The sequence below is a fragment of the Hippopotamus amphibius genome, chromosome 11 (genome assembly GCF_030028045.1).
Source record: "Hippopotamus amphibius kiboko isolate mHipAmp2 chromosome 11, mHipAmp2.hap2, whole genome shotgun sequence".
In the NCBI taxonomy this organism is placed as follows: domain Eukaryota; kingdom Metazoa; phylum Chordata; class Mammalia; order Artiodactyla; family Hippopotamidae; genus Hippopotamus; species Hippopotamus amphibius.
In genome coordinates, this window is record NC_080196.1 from 76313141 (window position 1) to 76338054 (window position 24914).

Here is a 24914-nt window from a genome sequence, read left to right on the forward strand (position 1 = left end):
GAACAGGTGTTAGAAACAGCAATTAATACGTTACAGTCAAGACAGACCTATCTCTGAAATACTCAAAAGCACTCAGATGTTTATCTTTGTTGCAAAATTCTGAAAGGGAGGGACAGGCATTTTCATTAATACGTAGATCAAGTTGAGGGGCGAAGCGAGGTTCTTATTCTGACTGCATTAACAGAAAGAATAAAGCCCAGCTTTTACAGCCCCATCATTTGGAAACAGGGGTGGAAGACTTCTTAAGAAGCAGCACCTGGGACACCAGGCGCCCACAGTGTCTGCAGCCCGGCGGGGCGGGGCGGGGCGGGGCGGGGCGTCGGTGGGCGCAGCCGGGGTGCAGTGCGCAGGCGCGCACCTGTTTGGCGCAGAGGCCTTGCGCGCCCCGCCTCTCCCGGCCGCTCCCACCTCCCTGGTCTCTCCACCCGCAGGCCCCGCCTCGCCTCCGCCCCGCAGTCGCCCCGTGGCCGGGCAGGCGGCCTGCGTGGTGCTGCGTCATCGCCAGTGGCCGGTTTGAATGAGGCTCTCGTCGCAGCGTGTCTGCCGCCGCCACCGCTCCTCCGCCTCGGCCGCTGCCACAGCTTCTTCGCGGCCCTCTCCCTTCGCCGCCCTTGCCAGGCCCAGCCTTCCTGCGCCGCCGCCGCCGCCGCCTCCCCGCGTGCCCCGCCATGCCGCTCTACTCCGGTGAGCTCCATCCTCGCCTCGCGCGCCGCAGTCCCGCCCGGGGCTAGGCCTCTGGGAAGGCCTGGCCTGCGGGGTGGACGCCGCGGGGCGGGGTGGGGGGGCGGGGCCGCGGCGTGGAGGGACCCTGGCCCTTTGCTCTCTTCCCGCGAGCTCCGGGCCCTGCAGTGCGAAGCAGCCGTGCGCTTCCTGGGCCGCCGGGTGGGTGGGTGGGTGGGGTGGGTGCGGGAGGGGAGGTGGGGAAGCCGCGAGCCTCGGCCTCCCCGAGTGGTGACTCTGCATAATAGTTTCTCTCGTTGTCCTCGCGTGCGGGATGGGGTGAGGTTGTGTCCCGGGGCACCAGGGGCCGGGCTAGAGGTGCCGTGGCTCTCCAGTTGTAGCTGTGGAAGGGAGCGGCCAGGAGGGGAAGCCGGAGTTAGGGAGGGATGCAGGGACCCTGGATGTGAGGTTAGGCTTCCTGCTTCTTGGGGTTTCCCTCCACAGCCTCCCTTCGCTTACCCCTTGCTGCCACCGTCCCTTTTGTGTCAATTTCACTTTTTCATGCCGAGGCAGATTGCGAACTTTTTGCTTGGTTTTCATGTCATCAAATACTGTTTTGTGTTTCTGTGTCTGAAGCATAGTGTTAGCCTTGAGAGGTAAAGGAATACAAACGTCCGCGGGCATCATTTCCTTTTGATTGGCGTTTGACAGGGTTTTTGTTTTTTTTTTTTCCTTGCTTGATAGCACTCCAAGGTGTTGGGCGGGGATCACGTTTTTACTGAGTTAAAGGACTTTGCTGTCTCCTAGTCTAATTCAAAATGGCACCTAAAGTGTATATGGTAGCTCCAGTTGGCTACGGATGTGTGACTCAATGGCCATCTTGACACACTTATCTTTCATTGAAGATTCAACATTTTCAAAGCATGACATCAAAGAATAATGTTTAAACTCGAGATGGATTATTTTGTTCTAGAATCTTGACTGCTTTAATAATGTTTTATCTTTTTCCTTTTGTCTTTTTGTTTTTGTTATTGTTTTTTGGGTGAAATAGAAAAGAATAGCTTTATTGCTTTGCCAGGCAAAGGGGGCCGCAGCGGGCTAATGCCCTCAAAACTGTCCCCGAATGCTTTAATAACGATTGCTCAACCTCTTTTTCTCAAGCCACAACAATTAACAGTGGAATGGTACTTGAAATATTCTATTTATGCAATATAGAATTTAAGGGGCATTAATTAAGTAATGGCGGTAAATATCAGTGTATGCTAATACTTAAACACATACAGGAACTCACAATAAAACCGATCCCTGTCTTTGTTTCCCTCAAAAAATGCCTGTACTCGTCAAACTTTGTATCTTAAAAATTGAGTTCCATCTTAAATGTTTAATCAGGTCTTTTCCTCATTTCCCAAATCAGGGGAAGTGACGTAGATTCCTAAGGCTTCTTCCTCTGACATCTCCATATTGAGAATCTGTATTTTCACGTTCTCCAAAAAGCTCCATATTAAAACAAGAAAATTTTAAGTACTGTTTCATAAGTTTTTAATTTTCATAAGAAAATAAATGTCCAGACTCTTACATGGTTAAAAATAAGTGCCATAAAAATTAGTGAACACTTTTGTGTCTGGTGCAAAGCTAATTTTTTTTATACATGTTGCTTTGTTTTAATTTTCAACATAATCCTGTGGTACTAATATAATTCTCCTTTATGGGTAAGCAAAAAGTTTAACTTGCCCGTGGTGACACAGCTAAATAAATTTCAGATGGATTTGTCTTCATTATTTCTAATACTTATAATTAAAGTATTTAGTCCTCTCGAAATCTTAGAGATTAAGTTTTGACTTAGTCCTCTATCGTCTTTTGTTTCTACTGTTGTCATCTGTTTCTGGCATATCTTAATGATGGTAGTTTTTCCCCCTTCTCTGCTGCTGCTAGAGTGATCTGATGTTCAAACCAGACCAAAATGGCTTTTATGAAAACCTTTCAGGAGTTCCATGCTTTGTACAACATAAAGCCTGTGTGTTTCAACATGACTTAGGTTATCTTCCCTGACTTGATCCTTGGTCAGGTTCTTCTTTTACAGCTCCTTTACTCTGGGAATCTCTTATATTCCAGAGGACACGATGCTGCTTTATGCTTTTGAGCGTCTTTTCCGGGAATCCTTTTAGTCTTATTCTCTGGCTAACACCTAATTTTTTCTTCGAGACTCAGAGTTGATAGTGGTAACTCACAGTTATCACTTTCTCCAGGAAATGCTTCCTCCCTCACGAAGCATTCCACCGTGCTCCTCTAGCATTTGTAATATTTATATTGTATTTTTAATTATTTTAGCCTTTTTCCCTCTCTCCTTTATTAAATTGTAAGTTCACAGAGAGTATCCCTAATCCTTGTTACTGGGCTTATCATTGAATGAGTGCTAACACATTAATTGAACTGGTAAAGGAATTGGGATTTGGAGTTAGGGTCACTTTTTTATATTCTGATTTTAGTAATCAGCGAAATCAGACAACTATTAGTTGTGGGATTCTCATTTTGAGTAGGTATAAAGTTTTCAGTAGAAACAAACTATGTATATCCTTGAATTTGTTTATTTGTGGCCGCGCGGCTTGTAGGGTCTTGGTTTTCTGACCAGGGATTGAATCTGGGCCCTGAGCAGTGAAAACGAGGAGTCCTAATCACTGGACCGCCCAGGAATTCCCTAGTTTATTTTTACATGTTTCAAAAGTTAGCTATTTTATGAGATTGATTGGAATTTTTTATCATGGTAAAATATGTGTAACATAAAATGTAGTTTTAACCATTTTTAAGTGTACAGTTTTTGACTTTGAGTACCTTCGCATTGCTTTGCAACCATCATCACCATCCACCTCTGGAGATTTTTCACCTTCCTAAACTGAAACTCTCTACCCATTAAGCAATAAGTCCCCATTCCCATTTCCCTGTAGCCTCCTCCTGGCAACTACCATTCTACTTTCTGTCAGTGAATTTGACTACTCTGGGTACCTCATAAGCAGAACCATACAGTATTTGTCCTTTTGTTATCTAGCTTATTTCACTTAGTGCAGTGTCTCCCAGATTCATCCATGTGGTAGCATGTGTCAGAATTTCATTATTTTTTTAAGGCTGAATAATGTCCATTGTATGTATATACCACACTTTGTTCACTAGGCTATTGTGAAATAATGCTGCTGTGAACATGGGTATACAAATATCAGTTTGATTCCCTGCTCTCCATACATTTGGGTATATACCTAGGAATAGAATTGCTGGATCATATAGTACTAATTCTGTGCTTAATGTTTTGAGGAACCACCATACTTTTTTCCACAATGGTGGCACTATTTTTATATTCAGTATTTTTTAATGACATAGTTATATTTTTGGATTTTTCTTGGTTTTGTTTTTTTGTTTTTTGTTTGTTTTTTGGTTTGTTTGTTTTTTGATTTGGCTGCATGCGGCATATTAGTTCCCCAACCAAGGATCGAACCTGGGCCCCCCACAGTGAAAGCGCCAAGTCCTAACCACTAGACTGCCAGGGAATTCCTGGATTTTTCTTAATATTTTACCACTTCTTGCTCAGGAAGCAGACCTTTCAATTCTCCCACACCTTTCTTCTTATAATCCAGAATCTATATTCCTAAACCTGTTTTCAGTATGCTTTACTTTCCCAGGAATATTTTTTCTTCTCTCAGAATAGTCTAGCCTTTCTTTCCCCTCTTTATTTCAGCAGTATGTAAAATTCAACTGATTTTAATGATTGTTTAAATAAACACATTTTAAAGTCTGTGAACCTTATTCTGGAAAGTGTTTGTTTCAGTGTGGTCATATTTTGCAGATGTTATTCGAGTAGGATTCAGAAGCCTTGAGTATTTACTAACTAGTTTTGTGACATTAATAAATCAGTTTCTTTTAAGTCTCAGTTTCCTTATTTATCAAATGAGAAGTTGGATTAGATGCAGTTAAATGTTATCCAAGATCTACTGCATTCACTTCATTCCTGATTTGGTAGGCATTAGGAGCGTAAAAAGATTGACATAGTTTGGCTTTAAAGAACTAGCTGAATAATACTGAGGATCTTCTAAATCTTAAGGCTTGTTATTTTGTACATGAAAATAAAGTTATGGTTTGTTTGCAGTTACTGTGAAATGGGGAAAGGAGAAATTTGAAGGTGTAGAATTGAATACTGATGAACCTCCGATGGTGTTCAAGGCTCAGCTTTTTGCACTGACTGGAGTCCAGCCGGCCAGACAGAAAGTTATGGTGAAAGGAGGAACATTGAAGGTAAAATTTAGTCCAGATTTTCATTATGCACTAGTGAAAATAATTAGCACCAGAAAATGTAGCATTTGAGGTATTTTTTATTTGGTGAGAGTTTATAGTCTGTGGGATTAAAATTCTCATTCATGTTTAAGGAAGGGACATTGTAGCCATTTCAAAACACTGTATAGTAAAGTGTCATTAAAATTTTAATTTAAACATGCATTGTATCAATGAATACCTCTGGGGGTCAGGGGAGTGGGGCACTTTCCGTTTTATCTGTGTATGAATTTTTTTCTTATGAAGATGTGTTAAAAGTATTCATCTTGTTTAGACTAAAAAAGTCTATTTGTATTTCCTTAGTAATTTTTGGTTATAAGTGTGAGAAATTTTATGTCTGTTGAAAATATGGAATAATATGGTAGATTTTTTAAAGTCTACTACAGAGTTTTTTTTTTTAATGTTTAAATTTTTTAAATTTATTTTTTAAATTAAAAATTTTTTTTTGGCTATGCCGTGTGCACGCAGCATGTGGGATCCTAGCTCCCTGACCACTGCGGAGTCCCAGCCACTGGACTGCTAGGGAAGTCCCCAGAGTGTGTTTTATATATACATTCGAATGTACCAAATTTACCAAAGCCCTGATTCTGGGATTCTGGAAAGCTGTTAATTTTTCCTTTGGCCTTGCTTGCATCCTACCATTAAACAGAGCCCATTTCTCTTAGAAGTAATCACTATCTAACACCTCCCTTGAGATGGGAGGAAAGAAACTTTTGATTAGAAAGAGAGGAAACTTAATTTTTCCTTTAGTTCCCTTGAAATGATCACACTGATTATAGTTAAGAGTCCAAGCTTACCAGTATCATTGATGAAGGGCCACAAAAAAGATGTGAAGCTATTTTCTTTATTATTGTTTGTAATACTATATAAGTATAGTTTTTAAAATACACAAGAGTTAGATATGGAATGCTGAAGAGCTCTAGTTAACTTTAGAGATAAGGATTGACTACCCTTGTTAGCTGGGCAGTGGAACAGATATTGGTGAAGAAACATGGTTTCTCCTCGAGTTGCAGTATGAGCTTTTGGTCATTAGTGAACTTGGTAACATAATTTGTGCTGAGCTGTGTACTGGTGGTATACTGTGGAGAATTATAGAAAAATGCTAATTAAGTGAAACTGTGACTACTAATAGCTACTACTTACTGAATACTTATTCTGTGCCAGGCTTTTATTTTCTTTAATTTTCAACTGTATGTATTTTAAAAAGGAGGAAAGTAAGGTGTATTTCATATATTTTCTAAACAAGGAAACTGAGCATTAATGAGGTTCAGGTAACATACTAAGGCACGAAAAGAACATAGGATTTACAAGTCAAGCAGATCTGGGTTCATTTTCCAGCTTTGTGTGACCTTGGATAAGTGGTACATTATCTGAGGGGGTGTATATAGTTATCATTCCTTATGATTAGCAGTAATAGCCCTTAATCTGAGTAGGGCATTTAGGAACTTAATATTCCACTTTGAAGCAGGATGTCCAAAAAGAGGTAGGGGCACCACCAAAGGTAAGTGTTTTGAGTGCCTTTTACCTTCTATAAAAAGGAAGGAGTGATATGGAACTGACTGTCCTGTGAAGGGAAAGGCTTAACTGCCTAAGTATCTGTGGACCAATCTTGGCATTTCAAAAAAAAAAAATCTTGATTTAATTGAACATACTGAAGTCAAAGTATTAATTGATTCATAGATGTGAAATTTAGGACTTGAGAAACACTTGTGGATGCAGCAAATACTAGTAAGGGTTAGTTTGCCTCGGGCAGTCTTGTTTATGTTGCTGGTATAATTTTTAATAGCACTTTCATTGTCAAGAGTCTCTTGCTTTGGATGATTAATTATATAATCACCCTAATTGTGTAGACCTTATTTCATTTCCTAAGTTATTCTTTATTTTTGTCACATAAGCTAGTTAGCTTTGCTGGTTCCAGACATGTAAAAAATTAGCATCTGTCATTTGTCATCAATCAAGTGTTCTAGTACTTTTGCGCCACCAAGTTTACTATCATTTAAATTGTATCTTATGTAGTTTAAACAGTTGTTAGACTTATTAGTTCTAGAACTGCATTTATATTTTTTTGTTTAAAGTACTCTGATTATAATAATTTTAAGTAAAATCTGCATACAGAAGATTTCTATTTTGAAGTAGAAATCTAAAATTATTTGATATTTAGATTATGTTGAGATTATACAGGGGTGGTTAAATATTTATTATTTGTTTTTAAAACAGGATGATGATTGGGGAAACATCAAAATAAAAAATGTAAGTATTATCTTAACACTAATTATAATGCAGTTCCCTAGTTATTACACAAAATGTATTCCAAATCCTTTTTTTCTGTTTGTATATCTAGTTGTTCTAACATCATCTGTTGAAAATATTTTCCTTTTCTCATTAATTTGTCAGAGTCTTTCTTGAAAATCAATTGTTGGTGTATTTTTGGACTGTTGTTTCATTGATGTATTTGATTAACTTTATTCTAGCACCACTTGGTCTTGATTACTAAAGCTTTATAATAAGTCTTGAAATAAGATAGTGTAAGTTCTCCAACTTTTTCTCTTTCCTCAGGAATATTTTAGCTCCTTTACGTTTCCTTATAATTTTAGATTGTCAGCTCCTACAAATGGACTCCTGGAATTTTGTCTAGATTGCATTGAATCTGTAGTTCAGTTTGGGGAGAGTGAACATCTTAAGGGTATTGAGTACGAAAATCCTTAAATAAGATGTACTTCTCCATTTCTCTTAGCTCAATTTTATAATTTTTTGGTATAGAGATCTTGCACATTTTTTGTTAGATTCTGGAACTTAACATTTCTTGGCTGTTAAACAATACTTTGAAAAAATTTTGATTTCCAACTAGATTATAAAAACACAGTTTATTTTTATCCTGTGACCTTGCCAAATGCACTTACTAGTTCCAGTAGTTTTTTTGTAGATTCTGTTGAGCTGTCTATGTATGTAAGCATGCTATTTGCAAATAGAGGCAGTTTTACTTTTCCCTTTCCAATCTTCATGGCTTCTATTTTGTTTTTTAACTTGTTTTTTAACTTCATTGGCTAGGACTTCTAATATAGTGTTGAATAGAAAGTGGTGGGAGTGGACATCTTTGTTGTTTCCTAGTTCACTAAGACCTTTTAAGTATGAATGGCTGTTGAATTATTTATTTATTGGCTGTGTTGGGTCTTCGTTGCTGCACATGGGCTTTCTCTAGTTGCAGCGAGCATGGACTACTCTTCATTGTGGTGTGCAGGCTTCTCATTGTGGTGGCTTCTCTTGTTGCAGAGGATGGGCTCTAGGTGTGCGGGCTTCAGTAGTTGTGGCACATGGGCTTAACTGCTCCGCATGGGCTTAGTTGCTCCATGGCATGTGGGATCTTCCTGGAACAGGGATTGAACCCATGTCCCCTGCATTGGCAGGCGGATTCTTAACTACTGCGCCACTTAGGAAGTCCCTGGCTGTTGAAATTTAAGTGCTTTATCTGCTTCTTATTAAAAGAATCACTTGATTTTTCTCTTTTATTTTGGTAATCTGGCTGGTCTCATTGACTTTTAACTATTAAAAGCCTTGCATTTCTGGCATGTGCACCTCTCACAGTTCTTGGTCTTCGTGACCTCTTTACACACTAAAAAATTATTTTTAAACCCCAAAGAATTTCATATATATGGTTTATATCTATGTTTATTGTATTAGAAATTAAGGCTGAGAAATTAAAAGTATTAATTTAAAAGTAGCAATAACAAACCCATTACCTGTTAATTTCTAATTTTTTAATATTTCCCGAAACAAACAAAAAAAAAGTGAAAGAACTGGCCTTGTTCTACATTTTTCAGATCTCTTGACAATCTAGCTTAATATAGAAGATAACTGACTTTTCATTTTTGTTTCTGCATTCTCAGTCTGTTGTGATATATGGCTTTGGTTGAAGTATATGTAAGAAATTTGGTCTCACATAGTTAAATATTTGGAAAAGGGAGGTGTCTTTTCAGATAAAATTGTGAATGTTCTTCTTTCATAGTACACCAAAACTCAACATGTGATGGTTTATTTATTGGTTAGTTTGATGTAGTAGAAACCACGTCAGTGACCCTTTGTACATTAAAATCTATTTGTTTTGCACTGAAGAATGGCTCTTACACTCGTCATGATTTTGTAACATCATGTTATTGGTCATTTGGGAAAATTGTTTTTCTGAGTTATTTACATCTTACATATGCTGATGCATTTCATTATACAGTTCCTCAAAATTGCATTCGTTAATATCACTGCCAACTTCAACAGAAAAAAAAAAAAGTCTTTAATTCTGGAAAGTTGCCAAGTACATAGTGACAGACAGAAAATTCTTTTCACTTGAAAGCTCTAATTTTGACATTGGCAGCTATAAATATTGTCAGTTCTCCCTGAAACTACTCACTCACTTCCTTCATTTTTGAGAAAATGTTACTAAATACTCAAGCCTAAAAACCCATAATTTGTCAGTTGTTTTAAGTGAAAATTGTATTCTATTTAAAAAAAAAAGGCAAGTAGTCTGGTTTTCAACACAAATATTGGTACAAGCTTATCCTGAAGACAGCTATCATAGTTTGGTGTGCAGAAGTGTCTTTTGTTTTTTTCTTTAATTAATGGCACTTTGTAATTTTTTTTTACATCCTCCTCTCACGCACATGCATAGCCTTCTCCATTATCAACATCCCTCACAGAGTGGCACATTGGTTAAATTGATGAACCTACATTGACACATCATTATTACCCAAAGTCCGTGGTTTATGTTAGGGTTCACTCTTGGTGTTGTACATTCTGTGGATTTGGACAAAATGTATAATGACACGTATCCACCATTATAGTGTCATACAAAGTAGTTTCACTGCCCTGAAAATTCTCTGTGCTCTACCTATTTCTCTCTCAACCCTTGACAACTTGATATTTTTACTGTGTCCATAGTTTTGCCTTTTTCAAAATGTCATATAGTTGGAATCATACAGTGTGTAGCCTTTTCACATTGGCTTCTTTACATAGTAATATGCATTTAAGTTTCCAAGTCTTTTCATGGCTAGATAACTCAGTTCTTTGTAGTGTGAGTAATATGCTGTTGTCTGGATGTACCACACTTTTATTTGTTCACCTACCAAAGGACGTGTTGATTGTCGGAGAAGTAAGTTTTTTATTGTGTACTTCCCATTCCATAATTCAGACTATCAAAAAGAAATGTATTTAAAGGTTGAGATTTAATAAAATTAATAATTTTTACCAGCTCATTTTGATGTCACTGTTAAAAGTTTTAGCCAGTATTGACTTATCAGCATCAGTGCAGATGCCAACACAGTAAAAAAGGGAAATAACATCTTGGTATTATTAATGAAATAGTTTTGACCCTGCTGGCTCTGTGAAAGAATCTGAGGGAACCATAGAGGTTTACAGACAACAGTTTGAGAACTGCATCCTGGGACTAACTCATTGAATCATGATATATAGATATTTATCTTTTTTATTTATTGCTGGATTTAATTTTCTCATATTTTAAAGATATTTTCCTATGTGTTGATGAAGCATACTAGTATTTTTATTTCATGTCTTTCACTTTGTCGTCAGAGTTATGTTGGACAGTCATTCAAAGAGTTGGTGAAGTATTCCTTTCTCTTTTCGAATGAGTTTATATGTAAGATTGATATTATATCTGTAAATATTTGAAATAATTTACTAGTAAATTCTATCTGGACCTGGGTTTTCTTCATGGGAATTTGATATTCAATTTCTCTAGTGGATATAGGGCTATTTATATATATATATATATTTTTTTTTCCCTTGTGTTTTGGTGACGTTCTTTCTTGAGGAATTTGCCTATTTTAAATATGTTGAATTTATTGACATAAAGTTCATAATGTTTGAAATAATTCTTATCCTTTTACCTCTGTTATTATTGATGTTCCCTCTTTCATTCCTGATGTTAATAAAAAATATATATTTTGATCAGTGTTGCTACTCAGTTTTTGACTTTGCTGATTTTATATATTACCCCATTTTCTATTTTGTTGATATTTACTCTTTAATTTTTTTTTCTATTTTGGGTTTAAATTGCTTCATTTTCTTGCTCTTTAAGGTGTATGCTTAGACCATTGCTTTTTTTTCTTTTTTAAATATCTTTTTCCTTATGTAGACATTTAAAATTATTATTATTAATTTCTCTTTAAGCACTTGTAGCTGTATCCACAAGTTTTGATATGCTGTGTTTTTATTATGCAGTTAAAATATTTTCTGATTTACCTTGTGATTTCTTTTTTGACTCATGGGTTGTTTACAGCTATATTTCATTTCCAGTTACATGGGGCTTATTCTAATGTACTTGTGTCATTTATTTCTAATTTGATTCTGTTGTGGTCATATAACATACCCAATATTATTTCAGTCCTCTGAAATTTATTGACGCTTGTTTTATGGTACATTCGTTTGGTGAATGTTTTCTGTGCGCTTAAAAAAATATGTATTTTGCTGTTGTTGGGTAAAATGTTCCATAAATGCCAATTAGGTCAAGTTGGTCTATAGTATTCATGTTCTTTCTATCCTGACTAATGTGTTGTCTACTTCTTTTATCGTGTGTCATAATCTCCAGCTATTATTGTGGGTTTGATTATATCTCCTTTCAGTGTATCAGTTTTATTTCATGTATTTTGAAGTTCTTTTATTAGGTACATGCATATTTAGCATTGCTACATTTTGATGACTTGACCTTTCATCACAATGAACTGTTCCTCTTTATTCCTGGTAATATTCTTTACTCTGAGCTTTACTTTGATTTTAATGAAGCTACTCCATATTTCTTTTAATTATTGTTACATTTCATGTATTTTCCCATCCTTTTGCTTTTTATCCACCTGTGTCTTTATATTTAAAATGGATTTTTTTTTTAAAGATAGCATATGCTTGAGTCTTGCTTTTTTATCCAGTCTTACAATCTCTACTTTGTAATTGGAACCTTTAGACCACTTGTGTTCAATGTTATTATCCATATAATTGGGTTTAATTTACCATCTTGCTATTTATTTTCTGTCTCATTTGTTCTTTTTCTGCCTTTTTTATTATTTTTAATTTTGTGTTTTATCTCTACCTTTGCTTTATCTCTGTTATTTATGCTATTATAAGTTTATTGAGAAAATTTACAGACTGTGAAATTCAACCCTTTAAAATGGTCATTTCATTGTGTTCTGCTATATTCATAGAGCTGTGCAACCATCAACACTATCTAGTTTGAAAACATTATCATCATCCAGAAAGAAACCCTGTGTCATTTTCCATTCTCCCCTCTACCTCCAGAGTTTTAATGATTTCTCTAGAGGAGCAGTTCTCTGAGTGTATCTCAGGAACTCCAGGCAGTACCTAGGACTCTTTCAAGGAGTCCTTGAGAGCAAAAGTATTTTCATATTTAAAAAAAGTCTTGTTTTCATATTAAGATTTTATTTGCTTTTTTTTATTGTGGATTATATATATACAGTAGAGTTATTCAGAGGCTATGGGACATGTGGTATTGCAATAGATTGAATGCAGAAACAAATATGAAAATCCACTGTTCTAAGCCAAATGTTAGAGATTTAAAAATATATAAAAGAAAATATTCTTTACTAGTTTTGTTTTGAGAATACAATTATCTTTCATAAAAGAAAATGTTAAATACTAAGTGGGTTTATTATTTTTGAGTGAATATTATTAAAATTTCTGTTTTAATTTCTAATATGGTAAATATTGATGGCAAAACTTACATAACAGAAGTTCTCAATTTTTAAGACTGTAAAGCAGGAGTTATCAAACTGTGAACTCTGAGCCAAAACTGGCCTGCAGCCTCTTTTTGTAAGGCCTGCAAGTTAGGAATGATTTTTATATTTTAAAGGGTTGAGGTCGAAGACAACAGAGAATATGCAACAAAGATCATATGTTGTCCAGAAATTCTAAAATATTAGATGGCCTTTAATAGGGAAATTTTGCTGACTGTTGCTATGAAGGGTCCTATGATGATGTTTTTGAACTGCTGCTATAAGGTTTGTATGATGTATCTATAGTGACTTGAGGCGTAGTATAAGACTGTTACAACAGTGGTCATACATACATACATACATATATACATATAGTTTACTTCTGCGTGAGAGAAACTCCATAGTGTGTTGCTATTATTATTACTTTTTACATTGCTACTTTTGCTTTAAATAGTCATTTATTTTTTAAAGAGATTAAAAAATGTAGAAAACCCATATTTACCATTTTGGGTGCCCTTTCTTTGGATCCAGATCCAAAGTGCCATCTGAGCATTTTCTTCTTCCTGAAGAAATTCCTTTTGACATTTTTTGCAGAGCATATCTATACATTTTCTCTGCTTTGGTTTTTCTGAAAAGCTTTGTTTCATCTCCATTTTTGAAGAACATTTTTGATAAGTATAGAATTCTAAATTTACACTCTTTCAGTACTTGAAAGATGTCTTCTCATCTGTACAGTTGCTGTCACTGCTGTCATTATCCCTCTGCATGTAATATGTCCTTTTTCCTCTGGGTGCTTTTGAGGTTTTTCTCATTATTGGTTTTCAGCAATTTGTTTTGGTAGGGTTTTCTTTGTGTTTATTCTGCTTAAACCCCTTGGATCTATGTGTTTATATTTCTTATTAAAGTTATAAAATCTTTAGCTATTTCTTTAGATATTTTTTGTCTCTCCTTGTTCCTCTTTTTTGAGACTATAGTTACACACATATAGGATAGTTTTGCCCATTGTAGAATTTTGGTCCCTTTTTTACAGATGTTTTACAGGTTTTTGATGTTCATCAGGTTGAGGAAAGTTCTTTTCTGTTTCTAGTATGTCCAGAGTTATCATGAATAGGAGTTTAGTTTTGTCAAATACTTTTTTTCTATATACTGTGTATCAAAATGATCTTTTTTTTTAATCCCTTAATCTCTTAATGTGGTGAACTACACTGCCTTTTTTGAAATAGTAAACTAATCTTATATTCTTGGATAAACCCACTTGGTGATTGTATATTTTCCTTTTTATGTAATTTGGATTCTACCGGTAGTATTTTGTTAAGTAGTTTTGTGTCTCTTTTTGTGAGAGAGATGGTTTGTATTTTTCTTGAACTTCGTTTGATTTTTTCTATTACTTAACGCTGGCCTTATAAAATGAGTTACGAAGCATTCATACCTCCTCTCTTTTCTGAAAGAGTATGTGTGTGTGTGTGTGTGTGTGTGTGTGTATATTTAGTGTCTCATAGAATTTTCCAGTGAAGTTCTCTGGGCTTGGAGCTTTCTTGGTGGGAAGGCTTTTAATTAAGAATTTAGTGTCTTTAATAAATGCAGGATTATTCAGATATTATATTCTCTTTTACATCAGTTTTGGTAATGTGTGTCTTTTAGGGGAATTGGTCTGTTTGGTTCAAATTGTTGGGTTGATTGGCATACTACACTTTTATTATCCTTTAATTCTAGAATCTGTAGTGCTGTCTTTCCAACCTGCGCCCCCCCACCCCAACCCCCCATTGGCAAATTGTGATTTCTCGCTCATTGTCTTAATCATCTTGGCAGAGGTTGTTTAGTTTCACTGATTTTTTTTTACCCCCTCTCATCCAAAGAATCAACTTCTGTTTGTTCATTTATTATTTTATTTACTTCCCCTCTTTGTTTTATTTCCTCTTTTTACTTTGGTTTCATTTTTTTATTTTTCATTTTGTTTTAAATGAGTAATTACTCATTTGCTTGCTTTTTAAAAATTTTTTTAAAATTTTTATTTATTTTATAAATTTATTCATTTATTTATTGGCTGCATTGGGCCTTCATTGCTGTACATGGGCTTTCTCTAGTTGAGACGAGCGGGGGCTCCTCTTTGTTGCAGTGCGTGGGCTTCTCATTGTAGTGGCTTCTCTTGTTGCCAAGCACAGGCCCTAGGTGCACGGGCTTCAGTAGTTGTGGCTTGCAGGCTCTAGAGCGCAGGCTCAATAGTTGTGGCACATGGGCTTAGTTGCTCCCTGGCATGTGGGATCTTCCTGGAGCAGGGATCGACCCATGTACCCTGGATTGGCAGGTGGATTCTTAACCACTGTGCCACCAGGGAAGTCCCTTTACTTTGGTTTTAATGTATACTTCTGTTAGCTTCTTAAGGTAGAAGTTTATTTATCAATTTTAAGCCTTTTTTGTTTGTTTTCCACTTATCTCTTTTGCCCATTTTTCTGTTGTGCCTATATATAGTGATTTTTTTTTTAAAGTTCTTTAAAATTTTGATTGTGGTAATGGGGAAGTTTTTAAGATTTATGTAGTTAGTGACATCAGTCCTTTTCATCTTTTATGTCAATTTTATAAACTCTTCCAATACAGCAAGATTTTTAGAAAATTAAATATTTTGTAATTATTTGTTTCATTTTATTTATGTTTAAATCTTCAATTTGTAATTCATTTTGGGTATGGCAAGTCATGAGGTGGAGAACTCAGAATTTTTTTTCTACGTTACTGTCCTCAACATTCTTCATTGTGTAATCTGTTTTCTTAAATCATTTTAAAGCTGTTGTTTTAGTCGTCTTTTTCAGAAATTTCTTAGCTTTGTCATGGGTGTGAGTTTGCTACATGAATGAATCATTTTGTAAAGTTTCAGAAAGGGGAATTAAATTAAGTTTATATGATAATTTGGAATCACATTTTTACTTTTTCCAGTCCAGAAATCTGTTGTGATCTTCATTTTCTTTAGGTGTTTTTTAATATCCCTAAGTAAATCTTTATAGTTTTCTTTTTAAAGTATTACATATCTCTTGTTAGGTTTACTCTTAGATATTTTTTGGTATTCTTTCTTTTCTGTTGTATTTTCTAACTGGCTATTGCTAGTATATTCTTCAAATATTTGTTTTTTCCTGAGACAGTTGTCTTTGGAAAAAGATTCTTTAGTGATGGCTTAGTACTGCTGCTACTATCCTATAGAAGGTTTAAGTAAAAATAACAGGTGGTAGAATGAAGATTGTTGGGTTTCAACATAGGTACTCATAAGACTAAGAGTTTGTTGACCTTATTAATTTCCTAATTTTAATCGTCATCTAGATATTTTTATTTTATCATCCTTTTTAAAAAAAAAATCTCGGGACTTCCTAGGTGGCGCAGTGGTTAAGAAGCCGCCTGCCAGTGCAGGGGACACAGGTTCAATCCCTGCCCCAGGAAGATCCCACGTGCTGAGGAGCAACTAAGCCTGTGTGCCGCAACTATTGAGGCTGCGCTCTAGAGCCCATGAGCCACAATTATTGAGCCCATGTGCCACAACTACTGGAGCCCATGCACCCAGAGCCTGTGCTCCACAACAAGAGAGGCCACCACAATGAGGAGCCTGCATACCACAATGAAGAGTAGCCCCCACTCGCTGCCACTAGAGAAAGCCCATGTGTAGCAACAAAGACCCAACACAGCCAATAAAATAAATAAATAAATTTATATATATATATATATATAAAACAAAAGAAACAATATAGACATTGTTAAAAAGAAATCTCTCCTGGCTTTTTTTTTTCTTTTTCCTTTTAAGCACCTCTGCCCTCTGTCTTTGTCTCAGGTATTCATGTCTTCCAAATAAGATATTGAGTAAGATGTTCACATTTCAGGATTATGAGATTTAGGGTGACAATGTCTTCATTATTCTTCTGTATGGAATGTTACATTTGTATTGAATGTAAGTATTCCCTTGGGTTAATAATGTGTAGAATTATAAAATTAGATAGTTTGAACTAACTTATATGTTTGGTTTGATGTTTTCCAATAATGGAGATTTCAGTGCTTTCAAAATACTTCTATTCATATGTAAATAATGGTTACAGTTACACAACAGACTTTCACAGAAAGAATCTTATCAGTGCTTAGTGTGTTATGGAAAGAAAAGATGCCACTAAATATTAATGATCATTTGAAGAAGTCTCTCCTTTCCAGTACTGAAAACATTCTGAGCTTTCTTTGTGACAATATTTTTTCCCTTAGCTTTATTGAGGTATAGTATATAGAGAGTAAAATTCACCTATTATAGTGTAAGAGTTTGATGGGTTTGGTTGACTTGATACAGTCATGTAACCACTACCACAGTCAAAATATAGAAGTTCCACCATTGTAAGAAGTTTCCTTGTGCCCCTTTACAGATAAGGGGATGACCTCTGGCCTGAAGCAGCCACCCTAGTACTTTTTTTTTTTTTTTTAACAGTTCAGTGATTTTTTTGTGTATTTACGGAGTTGTGTAACCTTTACCACAATCTAATTTTGGAATATTTTCATCACCCCAGACAGAAATGCGTTCCCATTTAAAGACACTCCCTATTCCCTCCATCAGTCCTAGCAACCACTAATCTACTTTCTCTCTCTCCAGATTTACCTTTTCTGGCAAATAGAAGCATGCAATATGTGTTTTTCTGTGTCTGGCTTCTTTCATTGGACATAAACATGATCAACTTTTGAGCATTTTCATGAAATTAATTTTTTTTTAAACAGGGAATGACTCTACTAATGATGGGGTCAGCAGATGCTCTGCCTGAGGAACCCTCAGCTAAAACTGTCTTTGTAGAAGACATGACAGAAGAACAGTTAGCATCTGCTGTAAGACATACCACATTTTATATATTTGATTGCTGCTTTTAAGAAGTATAGTTAGTAAGATGCCTTTCAGAAAGTAGCATCTACATATTTTGAAGATTTAATCAATATCAAGATGTATGTTATTCGCAGTAAAAGTTTTATTCTTGAAATTAGCTCACGGAATCCTTTTCTAATTGAATAATTCATTATAAAGTCAGTTAATACTTGTAATAAATGTCTGGCAGATAGCTCTGTTTAAATGTTGATTATTATTTTATGGGAAAACAGGCTCAAAGATGTTAAATAAGTGCTGGGATATTTAAATTCTTAAAACGTTGCATGTTGAAAATATATACAATTTATCCTTAATTTAAATACAGTGTTGGTTTAGAAAATGGCCAACACATACTTGTCAAATATTATTTTTACTACTCAGCATTTATATACTACCATTCATTTTTTTGAAGTGTTTCTGTGTATTTTGTTACCCTCTTCCAGTGATAAACCTGCAGAGGAGGTAGGACTAATAGAATTGTTTTCTTATTAGTTTAAAGAAGGGAATTAAAACACAGAATGATTTTCAGCATGATGCAAGTAAAGTTTTTTGGTAGGTAAATAAACCATTGTTAAGGTGGACTATAAATTGGTATAAGTTGGTAAATTTGCTTCAGAGTGTTTAGTGATTTATATATGCCATGTCATTTATAAAAATGATTTAATCCTTTTCCTTATCAGATGGAATTACCATGTGGATTGACAAACCTTGGTAACACTTGTTACATGAATGCTACAGTTCAGTGTATTCGTTCTGTGCCTGAACTCAAAGATGCCCTTAAAAGGTAAGACAAAAGAGAGATTGTTTTATGTCTTTTTTAGGTAAAGGAGATTCATGTTTGGATGAGTAGTGTTGTTTTGCACTTTTTTTTTTTAAGCAGGTTTGTTGTGATATAATTCATTTATCATACAATTCACCGTTTTAATTGTTCAATTAGATGGTCTTTATTATATTCAAAAGATTGTGCGACCATCACCACAATCTAATTTCAGAATATTTACCCCCCCCCGCAAGAAGCCTCCTACTCATTAGCAGTCACTCCTTACCCTTCTCACCTGCAGCTCTAGGCAACCATTAATCTACTTTCTGTCTTACAGATTTGCCTGTTCTGGACATTTCATATTAATGGAATCATACAATGTGTGGTCTTTTTGTGACTGGCTTCTTTTACTTAGCGTAATGTTTTCTAGGTTTATCCATATTGTAGCATGTATCAGTACTCCATTCCCTTTTGTGGCTGAATAATATTCCATTGTATAGATAAACTGTGTTTTGTTTATCCATTGATCAGTTGATGGACATTTGGATTGTTTCCACATTTTAGCTATTCTAAATAGTGCTGCTGTGAACATTTAAGCACAAGTTTTTGTGCAGATGAGTTGTTTTCATTTCTCTTGGTTAGGAGTAGATTGCTTGGTCACATGGTAACCTATGTTAAACATTTTGAGGAACTGCTAAACTGTTTTCCAAAGTGGCTACACCATGTTACATCCTCACCAGCAATGCAAGAGAGTTTCCAGTTTTTCACCTCTGTGCCAATCTTGTTAATGTATGTCTTTTTTTCCTTTTTAAACAATATTCAAGTTTATTAAACATGTTTAGCTTTCTTCTGCTTCAGGGTTTGTGTTGCTCTCAAATTTTGCATATAACTGAACTTTCAAATCTGCTAACACTTGCTGAATTGATTCCACTCCGGATTCTAAGGTATCAGTTTCTTCTTGGAAATTTTTCTTTGCTTCTTCTAACATTTCTTGTATTTCTTTTTGAGAACGGCTAATGAAAACATCACTAATCTGATGAGGTATCATGAAGCAGTTGTCATCTGCAAGCATGATATCCTCACAAGCATCTCCTAAATTTTGGAGCTATTTCTTTTTTACTTCTATCTTCCTTTAACTCTGTGATTCTACTTGTATTCTGTGCAGATTTGTTTAGTTTTTATTGATCTTCAAAAGTAACATTGACAGCTTCTGCAGCCATCTTCATGGTGCCTGCCATCTTGGGACTCTTTGTCTTTGATTATAGCCATCCTAAGGGCGAAATGGTATCTTATTGTGGCTCTCATTTGTATTTACCAAGTGACTAGTGATGTTGAGCATCTTTTCATGTGCTTATTGGCCATTTGTATATCTTTGGAGAAATATCTGATCAGCAAGTCCTTTGCCTATGCTTTAAATGGTTTGTCTTTTCATTATTCAGTTGTAAGTGTTCTTTATATATTCTGGATACCAGTCCCTTTTCAGATAATTTGCAGATATTTTCTTCCATTTTGTGAGTTGTCTTTTCACTATCTTGACCACATTCTTATAGCACAGAAATTTAAAATTTTCATGTAGTTTAATTTTTTTCTTTTTTCTTTTGTGTATGTGTGTGTGATATGTAAGAAACCATTGCCTAATTCTAGGTTGTAAATTCTTTTTTAAGAGTTATATAGCTTTAGCTCTTACATTTTGGTCTGTGCTCCATTTTTAGGTAATTTTTTTTGTATGGTGGGAGGTAGGTGTCCCCATTGTTTTGCATGTGACTGTATGGTTCTTTCAGTACCATTTTTTGAGAAGACTAGTCTTTTTTTTTTTTTTTTTAAACCAATTAGGATTTTTTTAAAAATTTTATTTATTTATTATTTTTTGGGGGGTACGCCAAGCTCAATCATCTGTTTTTATACACATATCCCCGTATTCCCTCCCTCTCTTGACTCCCCCCCACCCTCCCCGTCCCAGTCCTCTAAGGCATCTTCCATCCTCGAGTTGAACTCCCTTTGTTATACAACAACTTCCCACTGGCTATCTATTTTAGAGTTGGTAGTATATATATGTCTGTGCTACTCTCTCGCTTTGTCTCAGCTTCCCCTTCACCCCCCGCCCCCTCCCAAACCTCGAGTTGAGAAGACTAGTCTTTCTTTGTTGAATTGTCTTAGCACCTTTTTTGAAAGATAATTGACCATAATGTATGTAATAAATAAGATTGGATTCTCAATTCTAGTCTAGAAATAAATACGTTGATTTGTATGTTTATCCTTATACCAGTGAATAGTGGTTTTTAAAAGAAATGAAACTTTGTTTTTATACCATTATACAAAAGTAAACAGTAAACAGTTATCCATGTTTTGAGAACCAATGAAATAGTCTATAAGTGAGAATCCCTTCGTTTCAGTGAATATAAATGTGTAACTTTAAAAAATATGTACTTTAATTCTGACTAAATTTATTATATCTATCTTGATACATACATTGCCAGTTCTTAATATGTGTTGAAATTCTGAACTATAATTTGGATTCTTAGACAGCTTTAGGAATGTTGTGTGTTCCCCATGTCCCCTTTACTGGCTTGTGAAATGCTTTGATAAAATTGAACAGTAGAGAGGAGAGAGAAGGATTTTGGAGAAACCTGAGAGTAACTGAAGTTTTCCGAATTTCTCTGAAGTGAACACTTGTCAGGTATTTACATGAAGTTGCCTAGATTGCCACTGATATACTGTCAGTGCACAAGACAGAATACCTGTTTTCAAGGTACTGACAGTCTAATTGAGGAAGACCAAGTAAACAGGTACTGTGAGAACTCCTTTACTGGGAAATGTTAAAGTCAGTTATTCTTCCTCAGAGATTCATAGTTATTTTCCCACTGTTTTAGTGTGTCTGTGGTTACTGAAAAGAGGTCTAATATCAATCTTGATTCTTAATCTTTTCTGTTAATAAATTTTAGGGTTTTCTCTTTATTTTTGTTTTGAAAGTTTTCCAGCAGTGGTAAGTGTAGGTTTTCTTCTATTTTTCTCATTTACTGGGCACTTTCATTCTGGGGACTCTTGTCCTAAACTCTGGGACATTCTTAGGCATTATTTCTTCAGATGTTACTTCTCTTCTATTTTACCGTCCTCTTACATTCTAAATATTAGAGTTTCTGGGTCTATTCCTCATGTCCCTTTTTTTCTCTGCACGTATTTAATTTATTTTTATGTGCTGTGTTCTGAGAAAATGCCTCAGTTCTGTTTTACATTTCACTGATTTGTACGTTAGCTTTGTTTCACAACTGCTTATTTATCACAACCTTCTATTCTTTTTAATAAAATCTCTTTCTTAATTTTTGGGTATGATTCCTGCTTTTATTTCTCTGAGGCTCCAAAGTATTCTTACTTAAAGGTTTTTTCCTGTTTGGTCCTTTAACTTGGTCCTCTTTGGATATGTGGATTAATCTTCCCCATTGCTCTGAAGATGGTGCGCTTACCTTATGCAGTGTATTCTCTTGTGTCCCAAGTGCAAATTATCTGAATGAGTAGTTTGCTGGGGCAGCTCCTGTCATAGAGGGTGGCTAGTTGGGACAAATTTGCCTTATTTCCAAGACTTTCTCTTTACTTTTTTCTTCTGGGATTCCTTATTAGAGCCTCTACTCCAAAGAGAGCTCTCTTTCATGTTTTGGAGTTACTTCTCTGAGTTTTATATAAGCAGGGAGATTTTGTCTTGTTGCTTCCATTTTGTTGAAACCAAATGAAGTATTTTTTTAATTCTAAGTTTTTGCAAGAGGGTGGAAACTCCTGTACTTAGCAGCTTAATCGATACAGGATGACGTGGATGGGATTGTATGTCTTTGGAAAAATGACACTAACTGATAAAATAGGAATGAAAGAAGAGAGGACAATTCCATGAAAGATGTTTTACTGCTGGAGATGCTGAAGTTCATCCTCAAATATTTGGCAGGTTCTGGAGAGTGGGATGTGTAAAGGTGAGTCAAAAATTATCCGCACTCTGATTATATTAAAACCTGTTGGCCACACTATCTTATCAGTGCCTTCTGTTCAAGGCTACTGTCTCCCCAGTCACTGCTGTGCAGGTGTGGAAGTGTTACATCAGTTCATTTTGTAACTGCGGTGCAAGCAAAAATGGATGCCCCACTTGTGATTTGCACGAAAGGAGCAGTGTGCAGTGATTTGTTTTTCTGTGGTCTGAGGGTGTGCGTGTCTACACACTTCTGCCCACGCTGTTGACACTCTGCAGAAACTTCCTTTTGAGGTGTTAAAGCATCCTCCCTATAGTCCTGATCTTGTTCCATCAGACTTTCACCTGCTTGGTCCCCTGAAAGCAGCCCTACAAGGACAAAGATTCACTTCTAATGAAAAAGTGAAGACAGCAGTGCATTCGTGGCTCGCAGCTCAGCCTGAAACATTTTTTTTTTTTTTTACCCCCAGGAGATGGTGAGTTTTATTTTGTCTTGTCTGGATAGAGGTTTGATTTGCTCTTGAATGTTCCGGGGTGGAGAGAGATTAGGAGAAAGCACAGAATGCAGAGGTCTATTCGGTGTCATCGCCCTCGTTTTCCTCTTCACCATCAACAATGAGCGCTGCGTACTTGCTCGCAGAACTGAACTTAGAGGCTGGGTTTTCTTCAGCTTTCTTTGGCTCAGGTGCAGATCTGGAGTCTTGATCCTTTTTGCCATCTTTCCTATCTGACTCCTTCCAGTGGTCTTTGTTCCCTGCATCTCCTGGACCACGGCTGGAGTTTCCATTTTGGCCTTTTGGGGCACTCACCCCATCTACTTTATTTTCATCTGCTTTCCTTGCTGGTCCTTCCTCAGATGGTTGAGCTGGAACTACTTTCCCTCCACCACTTGTAGGGGACTGCTGCTCTGAGATCGAGCAGGAGGGTTAGAACTTCGCTTCACCCAAGCATTCTCCTTTGGTGGAGGGGCTGGCATTACCTTTAGAGGCTGTTCAGGTTTGGGAGGCTTAGAAGTTGGAGACTGACAGTCTTCCTCTTTATTGGGTGTTTCATTTTCTAGAGACTTCTTACTCTCTCTCCTTCGTGCATTTCTGCCAGATGTGGCTGAGGTCCCGGTCTGTGATGATTCACTTCCTGTCCTCGACCGTTCCCGTTCCTCGGTTTCTTCACTTCGCCAGCTTGGGTGTCTCTCCCGAGGCCATCGTTCTAGTTTTGGCTCATCCAGCTGATGCTGCAGTTTCTCCTGTTCCTTCTGTAGTCGCTCTTCTACTTCTCGTTCTCTAGCAGCTGTGTCAACAGGCTTTGCTCCTCCAAAGATAGAGGCTGCTCGACTGGATTGGGAGGTGCTAGCAGAGGAATCATCTTCCTTAGGAGTACTCCGAGGCTTCAGGTTCAGTTTGGGTCTTTGGGGGGGACCTCTGTCATCACGCCTATAATCATCCCTAGAGTAATCATCTCTGGAGCTCCACGGCCGGTCATCTCGCCTGTCATATCTGTCTTCGTAGCGGTCCCCGCCTCCTCGGTAGTCATCGTCCCTACGGTATCCACTACCAAACGCTCTTCTGCCACTGCCTAACCTGGAATCGTAGCCTCTATCATAGTCTCTGCTGCCTCGGTCATCATAGCGATCTCGGCCCCCATATCGATCCATGTCCCGGTGTGGGCCATCACGATAACTGTCCCGATACCCATCACGATATCAGTCTGAATCATAACGATCTCGATACTTGTCTCCAAAGCTATCATCACCTCTTCTAGGTGGGTAGTCATCAAAGCTGTCTGTAGCAGGACGGGCCCTCCAGTCTGTATCTGTTTTGTCAGAATCCTGATTTCTATCTCGGCCAAAAGAACGATCATCCCTGTCTTTATCCTGTGCTTGATCAGCAACGTCCACTCGAATTCTCCTGTTACCTAGAGACTCTTCGTTGAGGCTCAGGGCACTGAGCAAGGAATCCAGGTCCTCAAATTCAGCGTAACCAAAACCTTTCAACCTCTCAGGATTGCTGGGTTCACGCGGTAAACGTACTGCACTGGTATTTAATCCTCTAAAGAATTCCTTAATGGAGTCTTCTGTCACATCATAGGGTAGGTTCCCTAGAAAAGCGGTGTAGAGTGGTGATTTGGGAAGACGGCTCCGGTCAATATTGGGTTCCCGAGCAGCCCGTGGAGCGGTGGGCAGGATGGAACAGTCAATTGGAGGTGCCCTATACACGTCATCATCATTACTATGCCAGGTGGTTGAAACATCTCCTTCTAGGTTGTCTGTTTCATCAGCCCAGCTGACTGGTTTGGGGACATAGGTGCTTCCTCCACCAGTCCCTCCATCCTCAGCCAGAAAGTCTGTGAGGGAGATAGTCTTCCCCTTCTTTTTCTTCTTTTTTGCTGAGGCCGCCATGTTGGGAGAGGGCTGAAACATTTTTTAATGAGGGAATTATACTAAAGCTTGTTGACAGATGGACAAAGTGTATTGAAAAGCAAGGAGATTATGTCGTATTTGTCTTTTCTAACAGTTAATTAAAATTCTACAGCCAGAGTGGGGATAATTTTTGACTCATCCTCGTATAATGATGAAGGGTGAAAGAAAATGCATTCAAGAGAAATAGATTGGATTACCTGAAGAGAGGCAGTGAGGGCCAA

The 24914-nt window shown here is 36.9% G+C and overlaps 1 protein-coding gene and 2 pseudogenes across 1 annotated transcript in view; 1 reads left to right on the plus strand and 2 right to left on the minus strand.

Annotated features, from left to right (window-relative positions):
* The first annotated feature begins 466 nt into the window (after nt 1–466).
* Nucleotides 467–24914, plus strand: part of USP14 (ubiquitin specific peptidase 14) — a 46920-nt gene continuing 22472 nt past the window's right edge. The window contains exons 1-5 of the mRNA XM_057699743.1: nt 467–684; nt 4793–4938; nt 7192–7224; nt 17430–17534; nt 18249–18352. Of these exons, the coding sequence (XP_057555726.1) occupies nt 669–684; nt 4793–4938; nt 7192–7224; nt 17430–17534; nt 18249–18352 (404 nt within the window). The 5' untranslated portion in view covers nt 467–668. The remainder of the gene's footprint in view (nt 685–4792; nt 4939–7191; nt 7225–17429; nt 17535–18248; nt 18353–24914) is intronic.
* Nucleotides 19167–19566, minus strand: LOC130831533 (prefoldin subunit 4-like; annotated as a pseudogene).
* LOC130831531 (eukaryotic translation initiation factor 4B-like) lies at nt 22748–24672 on the minus strand (annotated as a pseudogene).